Genomic DNA, 20,467 nt, shown 5'->3' with positions numbered 1-20,467 from the left:
CACCCGCCACCCTGCAGAACCACATGCACTGTGCCGCTTATAGATGTCATAGATGGCAACACTTATAAGATTGTGCCCCAAGGGGGTGGTGACGAAGATGGGTTTGCTAGAGGAGCGTGGGATTGGAGTATGCTATGGAAGAGGGTTCCCTTGACCAAGAAAGAGAAGGAAAGCAGAAAGACAAAAACTGAACCGTATCGGTAATCACTAAATCACTTACCCATTTCTTTTTTTTTCTGAAGTCAATATTGATCCACTAAAACTTGCATGTACTTCCAGCCTGAAAATCTTCACATTTCTAACCACACTAACTGCTTTGTTTAGTTGGACCTGTTTGCCACAACTGCCTCTTTGCACAAAATATCTCTGCTACCTTGTGTTGCCTCTCTATTCCTGCTCTTATATGGTTAATAGGGTGCACATTAGAATGACCGGGTTTTGTTTGGCAAAATAAAATATCATATAACTTCATTGCCAGGGAAACTCTATTTAGCTATGATATTTTTTTTGAAGTAGTGTTGGAAACAACAGTGCTTGTTTAACCATTTGATTTGAAATAACAAGCATGCTGTAAGTATTTATAATAGAAGGTAATGCATAAAATCTGTAGCCTGCTGTCATGGCCTGATGCATGCATACAGCTGGTGGATTAGGCATGTGTATCAAAAAAATCCCTTTTGTCATATTTCTCCCACTTGCTTCATAATAGATCACATCTGACAAAGAAGCATACTGTTTAAGAATCTTGGCTAGATATTTTCAAAAAGTTTTAATATAATACATATAACATGTAAAATAAAAAGGAATAAAGATTAAAACAGCACCTTATATTGAGAGAAAACTCCAATAATTTCCACTGAAGTTCTGCTTTTTTATTACACTTTGTAGTGGGGTACGGTTTCTTCCCAAAAAAACAAAAACTGGCTAGAAACCCTAGCTTAGAAACTGGGGTTTCTGGTTGGCTTTTCAAGACTGGGAGACTGAGGTTCTGCTGGTTTTTATTACTTTCCACTTCACACTTAACTAATTGTATTACTACATTTGAAAGCAATCCTCACATCTTCAGAATCTGATGTCTTCTATTGCTTGTGTATATGATTTAAACATTGTTAGAACTGATGTTGGTAATTCCCTATCTGCACCCATGATTGTTCTTTGCTAAAATGGCAACACATGCAAGCAAGTTATGAAGGTTTGATCTGTTTTGTATACAGTATAAATAATACCATTTTCTGGTGAGGCTGTCCACATTGGAACTTTATTATTCGCTTAGAGGGGGATAAACTATTTCAAAAATCGCTGTTGTGTTCTGTGTTTACCATCCAAACAGGTCTTAAAATCCTTTAAACGGTTCCCAGCAACACAAAACACATGTTCTCAGAATGGTTTAAAAGATGAATTTATTTTTAATAATACTTTCAGAGAAATGCCCTGCATCTGTTTATGTTCAGGCTGTGTGCATTTTCTTGCAGCAGTACCAAGGCAAGTAAGACCAAGTAAAAGTCTTGCTGAAACCATAGCCAGGATTGCTTAATTTAAAAGGAAAACAGACAAAATATCCTCAACAGCTTAAAGCACAGAGACAAACCTTTTGTAATGTGAGAATTGCCCAAGGACTGAATCCTTCTTTCAGTAACATTATGCTTACCTCTTCATATCCTATAAAGTAAACTACTGAGCTTATGTAGATTTTACTGTGTTCTTTAACACACTTGACAGCACATTGGAGGCCCAGACTGAAACTTCAGTATCTGCACTTGCCAAGTCTTTATGGTGCTGAGGAAAACCAAAAGTACAGGAAAGCCACGGGGCTGTGCTGTGCAATGTGCTTCCCCCTGCTGTGCCTGCTGGTTTCCTACCCTTTGAACCACTGGGATACAAAAGCAGTGTTGGAGGAAAATACAATAGGCAGCAAGTAGAAAGGGACATTTAGCAGTAACTTGGCATCTGATCAGCTGATTTGGACAGCAACTAAACTGATAACCATAATACTTACAGTCAGTGGCTCTGTTTCTGTTGCCTTGCCTCTGCTATGCAGAGAGGGATATATGTTAACCCTAAGGGGTTACTTTTTCTTATGTCTTTCTCCAGACATTTATGTGTGGAAAGGAAATACATTAACATTGCTGTTAAAAGGAACACCACTAAGCTAGAAATCTAATAGAATGAAGAGACTATAAATAGTGCTAGAAATGGATGAATAGTGCTTGAAATGACCCATCTCAATAATTTGGTGATGCAGGAGTATTTCACTTGTGTTTTATGTGGCTCACCAGGGTGATCTGGACTCTCAGATCCTCCTTTCAGCACTGCAGATCATTTGAAGTCAGAAAGAATTCACTTTATCCTTACTTTTTTTTTTTTAAATTGTCAACTTACTAAGGACTCTAGATTGTATACATTAGGGTTTTTATGTATTTATTGATCCTCAGGTGAAAAATGCTTGCTATGTGCACTGGAAATGGCTTAACATATCCTACTCTCTATTTCAGTGTGACCAAGCTACCAAAGAATTTTGCTTAGAGCTGTTCTGCAAAAATGCTCTGTCGTGGTTTAACTTCAGCCAGCAACCAAGCACCATGCAGCTGCTTGCTCATGCTCCCACCAGTAGGATCAGGGAGAGAATCCAAAGGGTAAAAGTCAGAGAATTCATGGGTTGAGATAAAAACAGTTTAATAGGGAAAGCAAAAGACACACACACAAGCAAAGCAAAACAAGGAATTAATTCACTGCTTCCCATGAGCAGGCAGGTGTTCAGCCATCCCCAGGAGATCAGAGTCCCATCACATATAACGGTTACTTGGGAAGACAAACCATCACTCCAAACACTCTCCCTTTTTCCCCCCAGTTTATGTTGAGCATGGTGTCATATGGTATGGAATATCCCTTGGGTCAGTTGGGGTCACCTGTCCTGGCTGTGTCTCCTCCCAGCCCCTATGCACCCCCAACTTCCTTGCCGATGTGGCAGTACAAGAAGCAGAAAAGGCCTTGTCTCTGTGCAAGCACTGCTCAGCAGTAACAAAAACATCTCTGTATTATCAACACCGTGTTCAGCATAAATCCAAAATATAGCCCCATACCAGCCACTGTGAAGATAATCAACTCTACCCCAGCCAAAACCAGTACATGCTCTAATCCAAACCACAGCATCTTTTTGACACATTAAAACTTGTTAATTGAATCTTACCATATGGGAAGGGATTTACAAAGCCGTTAAAGGCAAAAAAAAGGAAGGAAAAAAAAAGACTAAACCAAAATGGAAACCTTGTACAACTTTATCCACACCCTCTTAAAAATTTTACTGAGTATAATGCAAAGTGTCTCCTATGGCAGCAGTAGAAGAAGAGCTAGAGGAAGAAGATAAGGAAGGTATCATTCAGCTGGGAAAACTCTGTTGCTTGTTTAATAGACGATATATTTCAATGTGGCAGCTCCTCGGAACATAAGCCTAAGTCTGCTTTGCATCTCATGTGTTAACTCAAAAACTTGAAAGACTTTCAAGAGAGAAACATCATGACACTGATTCTTATCTCTTTTTTTAAAAAATTTATATTAATAGAAGCATACTGACTGGCTGAATGGGTAATTTGGACCAAAATTTTGTATCATCAAATTCATTAATTAAATAAATTAATTTTAGAAGAAAACCTACAACATAATAAGAACTATCACTTAAGTAAAAATTATATAGATGTCACTTCAAAAAATTGCTGCAATCTGGTGACAAAGCTTCATGATTTTTCAGTGTATTGCCATTTACCTGATCTTTACTGTGTGTTAACTGTGAATTGCTTCTTTAACTATTGCTTTCTCTGAAAGTGAGACTTTTGGCAGAAGGGGTTACACTGTCTTTCTCTTTCAGATCCCCTGCAATGGCTGGTGGATTGTTTGCCATTGAACGTGATTTCTTCTTTGAACTAGGTCTCTATGATCCAGGGCTTCAAATTTGGGGTGGTGAAAATTTTGAAATTTCTTACAAGGTAACATCAATATTTGAAACTTAATTCAATTTAATAGATTTTTTTTTCTATAAATACTTCTGTTTGGAGTTCAGGCAGACATACCTCTGACTCATGAAGCCCAGAAGGTTTTGTCGTGAGGAGATATTATGTCAGAGATGTGTCTCCTCAGTGTTTACTTGTGGGCTTTGGGACAGAAGTGTTCAGAGAGGTGGCCTAGTGCTGAGACACAAATGATGCATAATCTAGATATTGTTAGTGGTTTGGGATTGCAACCCCCCCTCAAATATCTAATGTGAAAGCACACTGTCAAATTTGATGAGGGGAAACTAAGTGTTCTCACAGTGAGTATAGAAAAATGCTGTTACTAATGAAAGCAATGATAGAGAACTTCTTTACAGGAGAAGTCTTCATAAGTGAAAAACTAACTGCATAATTCATAATCACTGTGGAGGATTTTATTTTCACTCCTAGGCATATGCATGCTCTTCAGTTAGCAGGAAATGTAAGGTTATCATCATTAGCTTCTTGTAGCTTCAGTATTCATAATGACACAAGTGGCAGACAGCAGGAATCTGTCCCAATTAACAAACAAAAGTGGAGATGTCTGATATCCTCAGCAGCAATCTGAGAAAGCATAGCTGAATTTTAGTAAAAGTACATTCAGAGCTCCTCTAGCTACTCTTGCTCTTCTTGATTTAGAGGAAGGCTCTGAGTGCACTTGCTCAGCTGTAAATGCATATGCAAAGGGTAGTTATGGAGGATGTTACATACACAGGGTCTTTATCCATATAATTCTCCATCTTGCTTAGAGCAAAATCATGATTGAAATTACATACAGTAGTTTTGTAATTTAAAAGCATATTACGTAGAGACCTCCAAATTTGTTTCACGTAGGTCACAACCAATCTTCAGAAGAACTAAGCGTTTATCAGTCTTGTATGCTGGCTCCTAGATAGCAAATGTTATGAATGGCCTTGCATATCTGAGGAGGTTTTTTGATGAAACATAAGAAAATTAATATCATGATGCAATGAAGAAAGTAAACTATTCTGCCCATTTTTCCTAATACTGGTGAGTCGTATTTTTGATCTGGAATTTGGAACATCCCCAAAGTTAGCTTGAATTTGGATTTGATGCTACAACTAAACTTGTGCAAACTATGAGCAATTAAATTCAGATTTAGGTATATTTTCTTTTTCCCTTAAAGGGATTATCCAAAGATGTGTGGGAGAGGGGGAATTTCAGAATGGTAATATATTTTACCCATTTTTTATTTTCAGCTACTATAGTTAACAAAAAATCTGTTTCTGCTTGGAGCAATGGGTTACCTAAGACGTCTTTATCTCTTACCAGTCTTTATTTAGAAAAACTTAAATGTGAATGGGCATCTAACCAAAACCCACTTTAGTGATGGCATATGAAGTACTGAAATGAAATCAAAATATCATTTATTCTGTCCTAATAAAAATTACCCAGTTCCAGATTTTGTGCACTCATTTGTTACTGTTGTTTTAAAATAATAATGGAATGAGATGGCCAACCTTTTAAAAAGCTTTTTAACAAAGTATTTTAGTTGAGTAGCTTCATGGCTGAGTTGGAGATGTACTCAGTGCAGCCTTTCATTTCAGAGACCTATTTTCTTTATGCTTACAAATGAAGCAAAAAATATGTAAATATATCACAGTCAATATAGTAAGAAAAGTAGCTGACATTTCTTCCATAATTTATTATCTGTCTTAAATTCCTGTGCATATATATTAATAATACCTATGCTTTAACTTGTAGATCTGGCAGTGTGGGGGAAAACTGCTGTTTGTTCCCTGTTCTCGTGTTGGACACATCTATCGTCTCCAGGGCTGGCAAGGGAATCCACCCCCTGTGTATGTTGGGTCTTCTCCTACATTAAAGGTACAGTTTTGATATAACCTTGAAGATGGTTTTGATTTCAGATAAGAACAGTTTTAGGTAAATCTGCTGAAATTATCAGTAATAATTTAGAAAGCACTTCATCAAAGCTGTTTAGTATCCAAAGCTAAGATGGTCATCCTCATGGGAGAAAAATCTTTGTGTTAATCCCACAGTTATTAAGGGTAGAAATTCCTGGAACTCATCTTCTTGCTCTAAAGCCTTCCTCCACCATCTTTGAGGTACAAATCACATTTCATATTACTTAATGTCAGCCCTTCAAGCCTTTTCTGGGCTGTCCCCAGCTATGTATGAACAACTCCGGTAACTATAGCACACTCCTGGAGATGATGATCATGGGTTTGAAATCCCCCTTTATCTTGATAGGGTGTGATCCTAGGCTGAGTTAGCAAATTCTGTAATCTAGCGTTTTTCAGACTTTTGTGACTGCATTTGTTAGTTAAGAAGCAGTAAATGACACCTGAGAAAATTGCATGCTTTGCATTTCACTGTAAAGGTTGGTAGCTCCTCAGGTACCTTGCAGGTTCTAGAAATGTTACTCAGGATGTGAGATTAAAATTAGACTCCACCTCAAGAAAAGAGTGAGCCAGCTGTCTATATTTGAAGAGATAATTTGAATCAAGAAAAACTGTTCCATATCAGTTTGCATCTACCAGCAGGAAGAAAGGAAACCCTTCTACTAAGATTTCCTATAGCCTAGTTTAAGCTTTCTCTTGTGTACTGTTTTGGCATTGGTAAATCCCATTCCCAAAGACACGGTTCCTTGTAAATTCCAATCCCAGAGCAATCTTCCAAGACATTACCTTTGACAATGACTACTGGTAGGGTTTTAGAGTATGGCTTGAGCCAAGACAGCAGTTAGTTGAAAAGAAGATGTCCCAGCCTAGTATAATGGTAGAAAACTAACCTGGCACCACCCCCCCAAAAAGTCTCTTATTAGTAACGTGAATTGATTAACATTTTGATGAAACAAGGACTAGGACCAGTACAAGGGAGGCCAGGGGGACACATTTGTGAGTAGAAACAGAGCAATGGGTGGCAGGATAGCAAATGATAGCTCCATTGCTCAGTGCAGGCAAGATATATGTTTGCCTTGTTGGAAATGATAAAAACCATTTCAGTCTTCTGAAAATCTGAAAAAAAATATTTACTGCATATATAAACACCTTACATGACTCTTCCGATCTGCTTACTGAATGCAACAAAACACTGCTGAATGTTTTTAAATATTAAGTTACTTCTCTGTCCAAGGCAAGATGTAGAAATAGCTTTTTTTCCTCTTCAGGTACCCTCCTATCCCCCATAATAAATGTCCTTTTTTTATAGCTTTGTTCAATTTGTGCTGGATGTGGGTTAAAGTCACAATAATTTGTACCTTTAGTCAGATTTTAAGACTGTTTTAACACCAGGTCATTAAAGCTTAAGAATTGTACAAAGCAAGGTGTGCATCTAGAATTTGTGTAGGTAATGTAGAGGTAGGAACCAACAAAGAGAATGAGAAGAAAGATGTGAGAGAGAGGCTTGTTTACCAAGTGAGCTATCCAGTTTTCCCCCTTCTCCAAATAGCTGACCCATTTAAGACTGAATTTTTTCCCCATTAGTGGACTAACATGTATCATTCTCTGTATTAAAACTGTAGAAGGTGAATAGAAACCCTGAATTGCAGTTCTGGTAACAGCAAATGAATGCAACATTTTATTGCACACAAAACTGAAAAGGCTTCATTTCAAATAAACATTTTCTAACCTTAGAAAAAGACTTTGCACTCTCATTAAGCAACCCAGTTTAATTTGCTGGCTTCAGTCCTAAACAGCAATTTGAAAATAATATTCACGCATTTTGTGTAATCTACTGATGGCGACAATTTATTAGTGCTGTATAATAATTTCAAGCTGCTACTTTTCAAGAGAATAAATCCTTAAATTTCAGTTATTAATGTGGAGTTGTGCCTGACCTGTTGCGTGTACTTTGAGGTCACAGCAGTGTCTTTGTTCTTCACAGAACTACGTCAGAGTTGTAGAGGTATGGTGGGACGAATACAAAGATTACTTCTATGCCAGTCGGCCGGAGACAAAAGCGCTACCCTATGGAGATATATCTGAGCTGAAAAAATTCCGTGAAGATCACAACTGCAAAAGTTTTAAGTGGTTTATGGAAGAAATAGCATATGATATAACTTCATATTATCCCTTACCATCTAAAAACGTGGACTGGGGAGAGGTAAGTACAGCACATAACCTCTGTGTCTTTTAAGGTTTTTTTAAAAATTGGGAATTCAAAAGGAAGGAATTTGTTACTTGACATCACTCTGTGAGCAAGCTATTTGATTACTGCTGTACTAAGATATGTGGTACTAACCAGAGAGCTATAGAAATATAACCCCAGGAAAAAATTATATCTACTTTCACTGGTGTGATTTTTTTAATTAGCTCCACAGGTCATTGATGGATGATTTATGCCTAGCTCTGTCTTCAGTTATATGTAAAGCTCTTTTTTCCATAATTGGAATTTAGGTTTTCTAAAAAGAAAAAATGTGAATCCTGCATGTAGGAGTATTGGTGAAGATTAATAGGTGAAAATATTTTTCTGGGAAGGCCTAGAAAATAGATTATGAAATCAAGGTGGAGTACATTCTGCCCACGCTTGCTAGACTGGGGTGTACTCATACAGTCACAGCCTCAGTGAGTCCCTTATATGCATGTAATAATTCGATATGATTCTGTAACTATCATCTCCAGCATTACTGTATATAAGTATGACTTCACTAAATTAAGAAAGTGGTTATAAATGTGTCGTTTTCAGGTGGTTGGCAGAGAGAGGTAGCGTATCACCAGGTGAATGCAGGACACCTCACTGAACCCTGCTTGTCTCATTCTAGCATTTAGCCCACACCTTGGAGAGCACTTACTACAGGTCCTCTGCCTGCTTTTAGATTTTATTTTTTTTCCCCTCTGCAGTTGGTTCCAGCCTTGCCCTCTCGTATTAATTTCACTTTTGCAGATTGTTGAGGCAAAATCAGAAAATCTTCTTGCTAGCTGAGAAGAACTCCTGTGTCCCACCAAATTTAACCTTCTTTCCCAAGATATGATGGACCTGTTTTTGTAATTTCAGAAGTGGATTAAAAAGTACAGATCTGTGTTGTTTCTTATGGCTAAGGAAGTGTCATCTCTAATTTCTCAGAAGAATTAGCAATACAGAGCATGCACATGAAAATCTTTTATCTGAAGGACCAAGTGAACAATGCTACCTTGATTTCTTACCTGAAAGCTAGCACAAAGCATCAGTTACTTATATTAGCCATAGACCTTCTTTTGAATCTACATAAAGGGTTATGAAGGCACATTTTATAAAACTAATCACTGAGGTGAAAGCATTTAAAGAGAATAAAATAATAATGGCAACCTTGCGGGAAATCATCTCTGGTAAAAGCGAGCAGGTCTGGTGAAGCAACAGGAAAGTTCTAAGTTCAGAGACTTCTCTGAAGTTTTCTTCAACTCTTCTTCACAGGGTGCTAGTTATCCTACATCTGATAAATCACTCCTTCCCCCCCCCCTATTTGTAACACCACACTGATTGCATTTCCAAACCATAAGAGATGAAAGGGGTTCATCTTCCCTAATGCTCTCTGGAAGTCAAGTCTAAGCCTAGTCCTCCAGATTTTCTGTACCATTACAAAGGGGAAAGAGGCTCTGGCAAAGAAAATAGATCTGGAGAAAATGTTATTTGTGTCATGAAGTCTTTGTAAATCTGCTTGTTGGCCCTTCTGAGAAGGGAGTGAGATAATCAGCAGTTGAGGCACGCTTTATGGCAGGACTTCTGTTCTTTATTCCTATGTCTGTGCCTGCCTCTCGTCAATTTTATTTCTTTTTTTTTTTCCATGTAATTGCTGCTGCAGAAGGTACATCTGAGCAGCAGGGCCAGTGGGCTGTGCCTGGCTGTGGGTAATAGCTGCTGTGCATAACTTCTCTGCATCCCGCTTCTCTTCATCTACAAGATGAGAGAGAGCAACTTAGCTGAGCTCCTGCTTTATTTATGAAGACATGGGAGATGGAACATGCTCTAATAGCAGATTGAATAAATTAAAATACTTGATATTTTGGTGCTGTTAATTTGGGGCTAAGCTCTGCAACTCTAATTTATCAGTGTACTCCAACTCACATAAGAGCCTGCAAATTAGCATGGGCATTTTCTTGAAGCTCCATCTTCCAGAACGGTTAGCATCAGTATTTAAATTTCATACACAGGTTTGTCTCATCTCTCTCTGTCAGATACCTGTTTCTGGTTTGAAAAATAAATGGGAATTTTCTGAACTCCTTGTCACTTATTTTTGCTCGAAAGTAACTTAGACTGCAAAACCTCTTTTCCAGATTAGAGGCTTTGAAACCTCTTACTGCATCGACAGCATGGGGCACACCAACGGTGGCTTTGTTGAGCTTGGCCCATGCCACAGAATGGGAGGAAATCAGGTAAGGAGGTTGGAGGCAAGTCTGAAGGTGAATTGATTGCTCTGGATTGATAACAGGCTGGTTTTCTGTTAAGCCTGTACATAAAGTCACTTAGGTGCCTGCTACAAAGATGGGAGTTAGGGTTTTCCATAAGCATAATGACATTGCTAAAGAATGGCAATCTGAAAATACCATTTCAAACATTTTGGTGCAAAACTGAAGGCAAATTCTTAGTCTCTTCTCCAAAGCATGAGGAAGCAATCATATCAGTGCATTAGAATAACTACGGCTCTTAGCATTGCTGCTGATTCATCACTTATCTTCACTTAAAAATTTATCCTTCGGGATAACCCTTTTATTCACTCTGTCTCAATTATTTTACAAGGTTGTTTTGCTCTAATGGAAGTATAAAACACTTCTGTGCAATAACTCATCTTCCACCACACGAGAGAAGAAATTGAATAGAAATTTGTCTGCTCCATTTACAAATTAATTGACAGAACATAATTACTATTAGATGATTGCAACCCAAGCTTCTCTTGTATTTGACCTGTATCTTCACAAACCTTCACATTACCACACAAACCTGCTGTTCTGTCTCTACACCTCCTTTTTCAGTTGGAAATTTTTTCAGAATTTAAAGTCCTTATTTAAACCATTGTAAACTTAAACCAGGCAGTTTTGTGATGACAGTCATCAGACAGAAATCACATGCAGGATGATGTTTTTTACAAATCATATATGGATTAGCTCTTAGTAGCCCTGGAAATGTCTCTTTTATTTTGATATTTAATGAAAAGGTTCCCTAAACTATGATATGATATGATATGATATGATATGATATATGATATGATATATGATACCCAAAACCCCCTGTAATAATTATTTCATAAGAAGTAGCTGAGATATTTTATATCTAGATGCATGGGTTTGATTTCCTCCGTGGGTAAAATGCCAAAGTTTTACTGTTTTCACATGAAATTACTGTCCAGGACTAAGGACTTGCTACCAGACTTTTACAAAGATAGTGAACTGTTTGGCCATCAAATCTTTTAATCAAACACTTTTCAGAAGTCTGCTCGATAGGAATCCCTTCACCATTTTTGTCTTGCTGGTTAAGTTTCTCAGCCTTCTAAATCCTACAGGAAAGTTATCCATGAAATTTACTTTGTGATAGTAAAGATGTGTTACATTGTATAAAATAAAGAACCCTCCTGAAAGACAGGTGTAATAAAACTGGAGACTTTTTTGAATGTAGCAGTTCCCTTGCATTTTCAGTGTTTCTAAAATACTCCTTGAGTCAACTGTTAAAAAAATGGCTTCTTTTTTTCTGTTAGCTTTTCCGAATCAACGAAGCTAATCAACTCATGCAGTATGATCAGTGCTTAACTAAAGGACCAGATGGATCCAAAATTATGATTACACACTGTAATCAGAATGAATACAAGGACTGGCAATTCTTCAAGGTATGCAACAGATATGTATAAGAAAAATTTTTAAATTTTATCCTGTTTTTTGCACCTTTTAAAATTATTTTATGTGTATTTAAATTAAAGATCTATGACAAGGCTAACTGAATCGAGTAGAGTAAATTTTAATGGCATGTTTTTGGAAATACATGCTTGCCAGAAAAACTTCCTCTAGGGAAAGGTGCTTTTGTTTAGCGGTTCTAGTTGCTGTCTTCTGTAGCTGTCTTCTGTCCTTACTTTAAGGAAAATCTTATGAGATTATGAGTCATTATGAGAAATCTTATGAGGCTACATGTGCTGCCACGGGTTTGTTAGGAGTTAGCACTTGTCTCACAGGAAGAAAAGAGCATGTCCACTACCAGTGACAAAGTTTATAAAAGCTTTTAGTGCCATCACCCTCTCTGCTTGCATGTTTTCTATCAAGAAAGTTTCTTTATCTCATGTATGCTGTGAGAAGATTGCTTAAATGCTGGAGTGCATTTAGCAGCTAAAGTCAGTATTAGGTCTAATTTTGGGCAGTCTAAATTGAAGTGTTTCTCTGTTTAAAGACAAGGTAATTTTAAGCCTGCATAGCAGTAGGTAAATGTAACTTAATCTGCATTTCTGTGTTGTCTTCTTCAGTATTTCTTTTTCCTCTTCATTAGCCATTCTCTAATAACAATAACATGCTCTGTTGTTAATTCTGGGTGTGGTGGTGTTATAATGCTATTGTAAAATCTGTAAATTTTTAATAAGGACTTGGAATGTTAGCTGATATACATGTGAAGGCTGCTATAGTCTATTTATTCACTACATCTGTGAGTTCTCTATTCATAGTAGTTTTGTAAGTGTTACTTTAAAAAAAGTCTAAGGTTCTATTTCTGTTTGTCTCTTAAAAAATTAGACTGAATAGTCTAAGGGTGACGTTATCCCTGGATATAGCCACACGTAACTTGGTTCTGTATCTAAGAAACTATTCTGTGTCAACTTTTCTTCAGTCTAACTAGCATATTGCATATTTAATAATTTGTTAGCTGATTATCTGGATTTTTTCTTGTTTGTCTGAAAGATGCGAGCACTGAGTGCAGGGAAATCTGTTTGCTATCCTTTAAGCCACTTCACTCTTTCTAGTGTTTACATATAGCTAGGAAATACCAGGCACTGTAGTGCCATTTCTGCCCAGATCAGTTTTCTTGTGCCATATAGACAGACAAAATTCTTTAAATCTGAAATGTAAAAATCAATAAGCAGTGTTTCAGTGCCTGCTGACTTTGGTTTTAATACTGGAATAATACATAGCAGTTGTTAAGTCTCCAGCCATTCTACTGCATCCCAGCATGTTACTTGGCTTCTCTCTAAGCATTTCTTTTACGCAAGAAGATCCATTTTCTCTACACTGGTACCAAGTTGTGTAATTGTTTGCTTATTACCACACGTTATAAGGAAGCCCAGTAGGCATGGTCTGGGCTGTAGAACAAAACACTGACTGGCTTCTAAAAGGAAAAAGAAGGGAGGGTGAGAGTGAAAGGACCACCAAGAGTGTGCAACCAAGCAAATAGTACAAAGTTGGCACACTCTGCTGTGCAGTACAGAGAGTATGAGGAAGGTGTAAGGAATTAAATGCTTATGAACTGCTGAAAAATGTTGTGGCCTTGTGTAAATGAAAGCTGCCAGGAGATTTTATCTGGTTGGTTGGTTGGTTCTGGAATGAAAGCTTGTGTGTCAGTTTGGTGGTGTAACGTGTGCTGCTTGAGCACTGAGCAGTAGCAGGGCTTCAGTGCCCATAAGCAAGCATCTTAACAACAGGGCTGGCAGTGGTCTGCCTGTTGCTTTTGTTCAGACATCCACTTAACTTTCCAAGTAGAGGACCCCCATACTGGCCACAAAGAAGGAGCAAGTATTGAGCTGAACCAACATTTGGCCATGCACGTGTGTGGAGGTGGCAGAGAGTGTCCTCATGTCCAGGGGAGATGGGCACAGTTGGGCCCGCTGCAGTGCCATGGGCTTGCTTCTGCTCCCTTCCCCTCCACACTAGATGGAATCAGTCAGTGAGTCAGGGCTGCATCTGGCACAGTGGGTCAGGGGGGGAACCACAGGCCACTTTGCAAATGCAGGACACTTGAGCAAGGGAGCACGGGGCTTTGGAAAGAGACAAATGTGCCACTCAGCCTGAATGTGCCTGGCACAATAGGTTTGCAGTTTCTTAGGCAGCCTCCTGTTGCTCCAGAAGCCAGACTTAACTCTTATACTTTCTGCTCTTCCTCTGCCAGCCAAACAGGGAGACAAGTTAGTACTTCTTTTCCCCCCTGTGTTGTTAATATTATTGTTGTGCAGTTGCATTCTGTGAGGGCTAACTAGAGGAGGATCTGCCCAGGGAAATCCTCATAGAGCTGACTTCAAAAATTAATCTTTCATTTTGGTTTCAGGATGGATGAAAAGGCTAGAAGCATTTTAGATACAGTTTTGCTCATTTTCTTAGCAGTTTGTTGCCTAAGAGAAACAGGAGGCATCTCAAGTGGACCTACATGAACCAAAAGGCTACGAAGGCTATGAAACTCTAGTTTTAACAGATAGTAAAATGAGTATAGAACTGATCTGTTCTGGGTCCCTGAAACCTGGTTTTGTAAATAGTTATACTGCAGTTGTAAAAAAAAATATAACAAAAAAACCCCAAACAAAAGAAAAATAAACCAAACACAAAAGCCCAACACATTTTCCTGATGGTTTTGTTTTTCAGAATCTGCACAGATTTACTCACATTCCGTCAGGGAAGTGCTTGGATCGCTCCGAAGTCCTCCATCAAGTTTTCATTTCAGACTGTGACTCCAGTAAAGCAACACAAAAATGGGAAATGAACAACATTCTTAGTGTGTAGACAGACAAAACCTACCTACTGACGCATTCATTTGTACAGGACTGAAAATAGCCTGAAAACTGCTGCAGTTATTAACTTTGTACAGCTGTGAGCCTCCTGGCTTGGATGAAGGACATAGAGGAACTGTGATTATTACAATAACATTATCATCCGCAGTTAATGTTTACAAACTGCTTTACCTTAAACTCTGTAGATGTTTACATCTTTTTGTTTTAAGATGTTGGTAAATTAATGTGCTGCTAGCTATGTTTCATAGGAACATAGTTAAAAGCGTTGTCGTCTTCTTTGGGATTACACTCAGGGGTCTGAAGGCAGTTTTTTTACACACACTTGAAAAGGTTGGAGTAACCAGATTTTCATAGAACTTGGTGATTATCAACCTGTTGTATATTTTTATTTAATTTTACATCTTACTAAGCACTGCCACAGGTTATTAGCCAGGGTGGCCTTCTCTCACAGTCATGCTGCTTTTTTGGAAGATGAATTTCAACATATTTAGTGCCTCTTTCCTTTCTCTCTTTCACAAGAAGAGCATTTGTTGAAAATTATACAATGGATTTTTCTGAGCTGTCACCAGGGGTAGGGACCAACTGTATCACCCTATGTAATTACTGTGTTAGCAAAGACAAATTCCTATGCCAGTTTGGCTGCTCTACTTCGACTGAATGCTTTGTACGGTGGAAGGAAGAGTGTCAAGTTTAGTGCTAATGCGGTACATTTTAATGGAGGTAAGCACCCTCACAATTCCAGTTAAGAATTTATAAGCACTAACTTGCTTGTTTAAACCATGCCTTACATAAAAATATTTAAAATAAACAAAAAAAAAGCTGCACGATTATGTAAAACTTGGAAATAATCAAATGCTTCATTTATATTGTTATTTTGAATGGAAATCAATTAGAGGTGGACTAAAACTTTTAATTAGCAAAAAGCATCCAGCTTATAACACATCTGCGTAGTTCATTACAAAGACATCTGTCAGCCAGTTTGGATGCCAGATTTAGATTCGAAAAAAGAAATGGAAATCCTGAAACCACATTTATTCATACTAATTTTCCTCTTATTTTTGTCATTTGCAACTTCTCCGGAGGGATTACAAACACAAAAAACAACTGTTCGGTGCTATAATGTACAGAGTAGAATGTGAAGAAGTTGTTTCTTAATATATTCTGGAAAGGAGTTGATGCAAACTCCCTTAGGAGTATAAATATTTACTCTGAATGAATAGAGAGGTGGAGGAGAAATGACTTATCCTCACTTCCTTTGTCCAGATTTTGTGACTTAAATGTTGACATCAGTGTGCTGAATTTATAACAGTTATCCCTATAACATGTCACACAATTAAGTATGACTAAATACTTCCCTGAAGTCTAGAATAGCACTGCATGCAGCTCCCACTGATGTTAACAAGGGTTATGTATCATATTTGGTGACAGAGTTTGATCTTTATAGGGCTGTCTGCACTGATCTATTGGTCTGGGATCTTTCCTAGTTTCTTTAAACTTCTCATCTATCCTTTCAGAGCTATGAAAAAATAGAAAATAAAGGAGGGAGAAACTGGAAAAAAAAAAAAAAGGAAAATAAGGTTGTGTGCCAGTACTTGTTAATTGTGTGTATGAAAACTGACTCCATTTGTGTGTTGGGTAGATTAATTTAATCATACAACTATGCATAAAAGAAAGAATGGTGGCACATAAATTGTGTGGGTGTGCATTTTAAATGGGTATTATGTGCAATTCATTGAAAGCTGATGCTGTATGTGAATATGAATCTGTATGTGAGACTGAAACCTTACAAAACATGAGATCATAAGAAGCTGTTGCTGTAATGACTTTTTCCTACTATAGCTGGCTTGGAAAAAAATAATTCCCATACTCTTGCTTTGTAAGTTGATGATAATATCACTATGCATTTCTACATATTTTATAAATTTGATTTATGCAGATTTTGATACACTGTATGTTTCTGTAGAAATTGTATAAATCTTAAAAAATTTATTAGGGATAAATCTGGGAAACCTATGTATATCTTACTCATGGGTTGCTTGTTTTTTAGGTGAAGTAAATAAAATATTTGAATTTTTCGGTTTACTATACTTTTACAAAGTAAAAATGAATTATTATCTTTATAGAAACCCCGTATCTCAAAATCTAGACAACTTCAATGTTACAAACTTACAAATATTAAAGTGGTTTATTTTAATTTTTATATAGGTACCTTTTGTCACATCTGTGGGGACTCAGATTATTTTTCCAGTGAAATGAAAAATTCCCACTGAGAGCTGTCACATAGATATATTTGAATTTTCATATCACCTGCCCTGATCTAATTAGGTAGATTTAATATGCTTATAGAAAATGAACTTGAGAATTATTTCTAAAGTAGAACCAAGCATCAGGACTAGATTGTAGTGTTTTGACTATATTTTATCTCAGTTCATTGATGTTTCTACCAACAAACATGTTTCAATCAAACTTTATTTTTTCCTGAGAAGTTTCTTTAGCAAAAGCATATGCAATTAAATTGGGACAAGTTCTGGCCTAAGAGCAAACCTAAATGCTGAAATCTATAGGGCTTTTTTACGGATAGGATTCTTGCTTCCCAGCCATATCTGTCAGTGCACTTTTGCGTATTCAGATTTCGAAAGGCTCCTTTGACAAAATCATGGAAGTATAGGAAGAGACAATTCATGTAGGCAATACCCTTTTATGTATGAAAACAGGGAGTGATAGGAAGGAGGGAACATCTTTCTTCATTACCAGAGATCCTAGCACCAGGAGGACCTACAGCACACTTTGGGCAGCACCAAAGATGCTGTCCCCACTGGTGGTATCGTAGAATCAGTGCATTCTCTTTCCCTAATGCTAATCAATCTCCTTTACTACTGTCTGCTTCCTCCATACCATTTGCTTCCAAATTGCAGTCCTTAAAGCCAAAAATTATCAACTTACAGCTCTGAAACTTGATTAAGAAGCTTGAAATCTATTACACCATGCCAGAGGTGTAAAAGTTTTATGCTTACCTCTGATTTGTGAGCTTTCTCACAAGAAACAGCAAAACATACCACTGCCCATAAAAACACAAAAGGTGCTTTGGTAGATTTTGCTGTGCATCAATTTTCCTTTTACGTTAAAAAAGATCAAATTGAGCAAGATCCATGGAAGCAAAGTAATAAGAAGGGGAATTTAAGAACATGAAGAAATCATCTACACCATTGAACACAAACTTTGTTTCTGTAAAAGCATTTATTGTTTGTTTCCTGCTGGTGAGCTTGGATCCATCAATTGTAATAGGTGAAAAGAAACAACTCGAGGAAAACCAAATTGGCCATGTTTGTGTATCTGTTTCTGTTTGTTGTTTTCCTCGCTATAAGAAGCATGGGAATACTATGTCTTGCTGTGTTCTGAAATCTTATCTTGCTTACTTTTATGAGAATAATCCTTGAGAAGTGTCAGTGGTTATCTTCCAGGGTAATATGTACTTCTGGGAACATCAGAACTAGTTGCCAGCATTTAGTCCTCTGGTTGTTGACTTTACATACCGTGCAAGCCTCCTCCAAACTCCTGTAGTGTTGGAATAGTAAGTTGTGTAGCTTGGCTGGCACTGTATGAGAGGATTCTCTATGTAGAATGCGTCTAGGTAGAAAAAGTAATAGGCTATCAAAAAATGCAGGTGATTTTGGCTCCCTTAGGGTTTAAAAAAAAACCCAAAACATCAACTGTGCATAATCCCTGAAGCCTGAAACCACTTTGGCCCTCCTTTCACTGTGAGTAGCTTCTGGTCATCTTCCCTCACACACTGCTGCCACAAGCGTGTATATTGATACGTGCTGCCTCCCTCATCGCACCCTCAGCTGTGGTCACTGGTATGGATCCCAGCAAAGTGGGAAGAGGTGCTTTTGTGGATTATACATCTCAGTGACCCTGGCAATGGTTAGTAACCTTTATTTTTTAAAATCTTAAAAATCTAGTCCATTTTTTACATGGAGAAACAAATGAAGTATTCTCCATTACCATGTAATACGGGTCCTACTAAAACTAAAACTAAGCTATCTGCACAACTTTTAGAATTTTTACCACATTGCACTGCTCTGTGGCTTTTCTGAACAACAGTATGGGTAGAGAATCTTCAGTGAGGTAGTGGCATAACTGATGGTCTGATGGGTCTGAACTGACTGATGAAAAATGCATGTTTCTTCAGTCAACAGGTCAATGAAGGTGACAAGCATCAGTGTGTAAGGAGGAGTTAGAGCTGCGCAAGCACCAAGATGAAAAGGTATGTTATCTTATTAGATCCTTACTTTTTCTCACAAATATGCTTCACAGAGACGAAACGCAATTGCTTTAGGGACAAGAACTGTCCCCTCTGAAGTGGAGGGCAGATAAAGCAGGGCTGAGGGCTGGGTGGGTCCCACAGCTGTCATGAATGTGATCATTCAGTGTGAAAGCAGAACTGCTTCCAGTGGTGTGACAGTTCGAGCAACTCCATGATGTTTCCTGTGCAAGCGTTAATGTCCCCTGCGCAAGAAAGGAGCAGAAAGGTGGGAGAAGCAGCATAGCACTAATTCACAATAAAATCAAAACAAACTAACGCCTGAGATGAGCATGATGGCATCAGCAGCCCTTTGGCTGAGCATCCCAGGGGTCCTGAGAGGGAAAGGGAAAATAATGGAGAGATGATATTTTACTTCCCTGGAAAGAGCTGCTGGTGGCAGTGTGCGTCAGGTAAGGCAACATGCCCAGACAGCTGTTAAACTACAGTCTTCAGATGAAGAAGCACAGTTTAGAATAGGCTTTCTGAATCACTTGAAGGCACTGGGGTGGAAATAGGAATCAAAATACAACCTTTTTCCTTGAAATTTATGGGAGGATTCCCCAGGAAAATAATGTATCTTTCAACAAGCCCTGCAATTAAACAGCAGTGGGTCTTTGAGTATAAAGTCCTCTGGATCTTCTGTGTGTGTGAGTGCATGTTCTCTGAGTTAGACCTGCCACAGGATACAGCATTAATACTTCTCAGTAACAGCTGTGCCACAGCCACGAAGACTGGTACTGTCACTTCTAAGGGTTGTTGGGTGAAAACACCCCTTTGCTTCTATACAGCTGTGCTTCCATACAGCCAGTGATCTTGTTGCACTGGGGAAGCACTGTGTCATTCTGTGGTAGGCACAGGAGACCCTGAGCCCTGCCTGGCAATGGATGCCTTGCTAGCCTGAGCCTGCGGGATGACTACAGCCTTTTGCCAGAGCCCTCAGGGCCATCGCAGTTGCCCAACAGGCAGCTACTCGTGCAGTTTTCATATTTTTGTTTCTAAGGCAGGAGAAACTGTGAAAGAAAGTAGAACTGGATGAAAGTAGAAGCCTTCTGGAAGATTCTTGTGAGTTCATAAGGAGGGGAGATTTGGGTAAAGCTGACCAGAAGAAAAAGCACACCCAGCTCTGGAAGCACTTTTAGTCATGCTGCTCTTTCAATTGCACTGAGGAATGCACTGAAGTCCTACCTGTCCTGAAGATGCCAAGGAACCTCTAAAGACCAAGCTAATCAACTTGGCAAAAGAAGGGAAAGCTGTCTGTCCTGCTGTATGTGTGCATGAAGGTAAGATGGGGTGGGGTGTTGCTGAGGAAAACAATTCTGTAACCCTATAGCAGAGTGGGGTCTGGTTACTACTGATATTAAAGCTATTGAGGATACAGTAATACTGAACTGGCCCATTCCCAATTGGAAATAGGAAACACTCCTGCTTTTTTATTTTTCTTTCCCTGCCACAGTATTGCATTATCTTCCATGTGATGATTATGAGAAAAATGGAGTT

General features: G+C 38.3%; 1 protein-coding gene across 5 annotated transcripts in view; it reads left to right on the top strand.

The window, feature by feature from the left end:
- GALNT7 (polypeptide N-acetylgalactosaminyltransferase 7) overlaps positions 1-20,247 on the top strand; it is an 82,846-nt gene extending 62,599 nt beyond the window's left edge. For 2 of the 5 annotated variants that reach the window (XM_027636003.1, XM_027636000.1), the window contains 7 exons: positions 18-200; positions 3,863-3,980; positions 5,748-5,870; positions 7,890-8,108; positions 10,256-10,354; positions 11,671-11,799; positions 14,519-16,751. In XM_027636003.1, coding sequence (XP_027491804.1) covers positions 18-200; positions 3,863-3,980; positions 5,748-5,870; positions 7,890-8,108; positions 10,256-10,354; positions 11,671-11,799; positions 14,519-14,656 — 1,009 coding nt within the window. In that variant the 3' untranslated portion in view covers positions 14,657-16,751. Of the gene's footprint in view, positions 1-17; positions 201-3,862; positions 3,981-5,747; positions 5,871-7,889; positions 8,109-10,255; positions 10,355-11,670; positions 11,800-14,518; positions 16,752-18,856; positions 19,033-19,970 lie in introns of those variants that run through there. The other 3 variants (XR_003526445.1, XM_027636002.1, XM_027636001.1) reach the window with 3 other exon arrangements.
- The last annotated feature ends 220 nt before the right edge of the window (positions 20,248-20,467 follow it).

Source organism: Corapipo altera, unplaced genomic scaffold, assembly GCF_003945725.1.
Source record: "Corapipo altera isolate COAL_440 unplaced genomic scaffold, ASM394572v1 22b, whole genome shotgun sequence".
Lineage (NCBI taxonomy): Eukaryota > Metazoa > Chordata > Aves > Passeriformes > Pipridae > Corapipo > Corapipo altera.
Note: the sequence above shows the minus strand (reverse complement) of the source record. Positions and strands in the feature narration are given on the sequence as shown.